The sequence below is a fragment of the Fulmarus glacialis genome, unplaced genomic scaffold (assembly GCF_000690835.1).
Source record: "Fulmarus glacialis isolate BGI_N327 unplaced genomic scaffold, ASM69083v1 scaffold297, whole genome shotgun sequence".
Lineage (NCBI taxonomy): Eukaryota > Metazoa > Chordata > Aves > Procellariiformes > Procellariidae > Fulmarus > Fulmarus glacialis.
Window position 1 is genome coordinate 1 of NW_009221022.1, and position 2,073 is coordinate 2,073.

At 53.6% G+C, this 2,073-nt stretch overlaps 1 protein-coding gene across 1 annotated transcript in view; it reads left to right on the forward strand.

Annotated features, from left to right (window-relative positions):
• Positions 1–958: 958 nt before the first annotated feature.
• LOC104079038 (aryl hydrocarbon receptor-like) overlaps positions 959–2,073 on the forward strand; it is a gene marked incomplete at both ends in the record, with an annotated part of 5,741 nt that continues 4,626 nt past the window's right edge. The window contains 2 exon segments of the mRNA XM_009580918.1: positions 959–1,048; positions 2,020–2,073. Of these exon segments, the coding sequence (XP_009579213.1) occupies positions 959–1,048; positions 2,020–2,073 (144 nt within the window).

Consider the following 2,073-nt stretch of genomic DNA (forward strand, 5'->3'; position numbering starts at 1 on the left):
ATCCCCCGGCTTTTCCAGCCTCACACTGTCCTAAGCCACGCGTGGCTGCCAAGACCCTCCCGGGCTGTGCGGAGTTCGGGAACTACATGAGCGGAGCCACCCAGGTCAACATTAAATGCAGCTGACATGAATCGCTGTTTTGATTCAAAGTTGTCAGAAAGGCTTGTTTCCGCCAGAATACCAGAATGGACCAGTTCCTGATCGTGTCCGGTTTTGTTCTGCAAGCTGTTCTGAGATTTTTATTTGCTCTTTGCATAGGATGAGTATAAATGTCCAAATCTGAGTCTGAGTGAATGCTCCCGGGATGGAAGCAAAGTCTTCCATCAGTTTGGGTTAGGATATGCTCGGGCAGCTGTACGGAAGAGCTACGTGACCTCAGAGAAACCCAGCAGAAGGTACCTGTTTTCTTGGTGAGCACAGCTCTGCTGACGTTGATCCCTATTTTTCTCCGTCCAGCCTTCAGTGGAGTTTGCCCAAGCGAGGCAGAGCGGAGGATAATCTGACAATGAGCTGCAGGCCTTGACCTCTGCTAGGCAGAGCAGACTCATCAGGTCTGCGAAAACCTGTGTCTTGGCTGCGCGTGTTCTGGCACCGCGGCAAGGTACGTGCATAGAGGCAATTGCAAGGATCGAGGTCTCAGGTTCCCATCCTGCAGGAAGGGTATGAAACCAAGAAGCTGCTTGAACAGTGCATCGGAGGATTTGGTGGGAGCCAGGGCAGTACCCAGTGTTACGGTACTGAGATGCCATCGGGAAGGGCTTCCTTTCCTTCCAGCGCTTCCCGTGCTTTGTCTCCTGCCCTACACCTTTCTCTTGGTGGGGCAGTGGCTCAGCTGCCTGCTAGCTGGGACCAGCCAGGACTTGGGTGACCAGTGTCCAAGCAGAATGAAACTTGCTGTCCAGCTAGAAAAGGGTGATGTGAGTGTGGCATGTACCTGCCAATCTCCTCTTTCCCCTAGGCACTCAACGGCTTCGTGCTGGTGGTGACGTCGGAAGGACTGATATTTTACTCCTCCCATACGATTCAGGACTATCTGGGATTTCATCAGGTTGGTGGGACACCTCTGACTCGCTGTGGTGGGTTTGCAGAGTGGATTTTTCATTGGTGGTGGAAATAGCCGCAAGTTCCCTGCGAGGAGGAAGCTCTGCAGGGATCACAGGGTCTCGGGGGACTGCGTGAAGCTTTTCCTTGGTCTTGTGAATTTGGACCCCATGTTGCCAGATGAGGTCATGGGGAGGTGTCAAAGCAGCTTCGCTAGCCCACAGATGCTTTCCACCAGCCATGTTGACAGGCTATGAGGTTCATGGCCCCGTTGTGTAATGCCATGGTGAGATGTCTGGGGTTCTCTACCCAGCGTGCCTTCGGGCACCCACTCCTCTGGGTGACCCCTGGCAAATCCCGTAAGGCTCCAGTGCTTTGTGGTTATCTGAGCACCCAGGTAATCTGGAAGGCCCTAGGTCAGATTTACAGGGAAGTGGGACTTACCCACAGTCCTTTAGTTGCTGTGGTTTGGTGTTGCTCCCACACAGCTGGCTTTCCCCAACATCTGGGGTAGATGAGGACTGTCCACCTGGGCAGAGGGAGCAAGTCCCCGAGCAGGTGCCTTGTTCTCTCTGTAACAGTCTAGGGCTGGGGTGGCTTTGCTGCTGTTTTGTTTCCAAACCCATGTTTTCATCTCATCCTGTAAGTCAGCACTAGGATTTTGAAGGACACTATGTTACGGGGACGAGCTTGTCAGAGGGGAACTGTATTGCTGATGCCCTCTTAAGGATGGTGGGGGGGAGGTCTGGCCCCAACATGAGCAAGGGGTCCTTAGAGCCAGATGTGCTGACTGTTCTCACCAGCATCTGCACTGGTGGAAGGTGTCAAACCTCATTCAGCCAGGGACCTAGATGAGCACCAGGGAAGCTGGGTGAGATATGGCCAATTGGGGCTGTGACAGGCTGTTTCCAGCTGGGACATGAAGACTGGTGCCTGGGGCGCAGGCCTCAGAACTCATGCATTGCTTTTTTCCTCTAGACAGACGTCATGCACCAGAGCGTCTTTGAGCTGATCCACATCGAGGACCAGCAG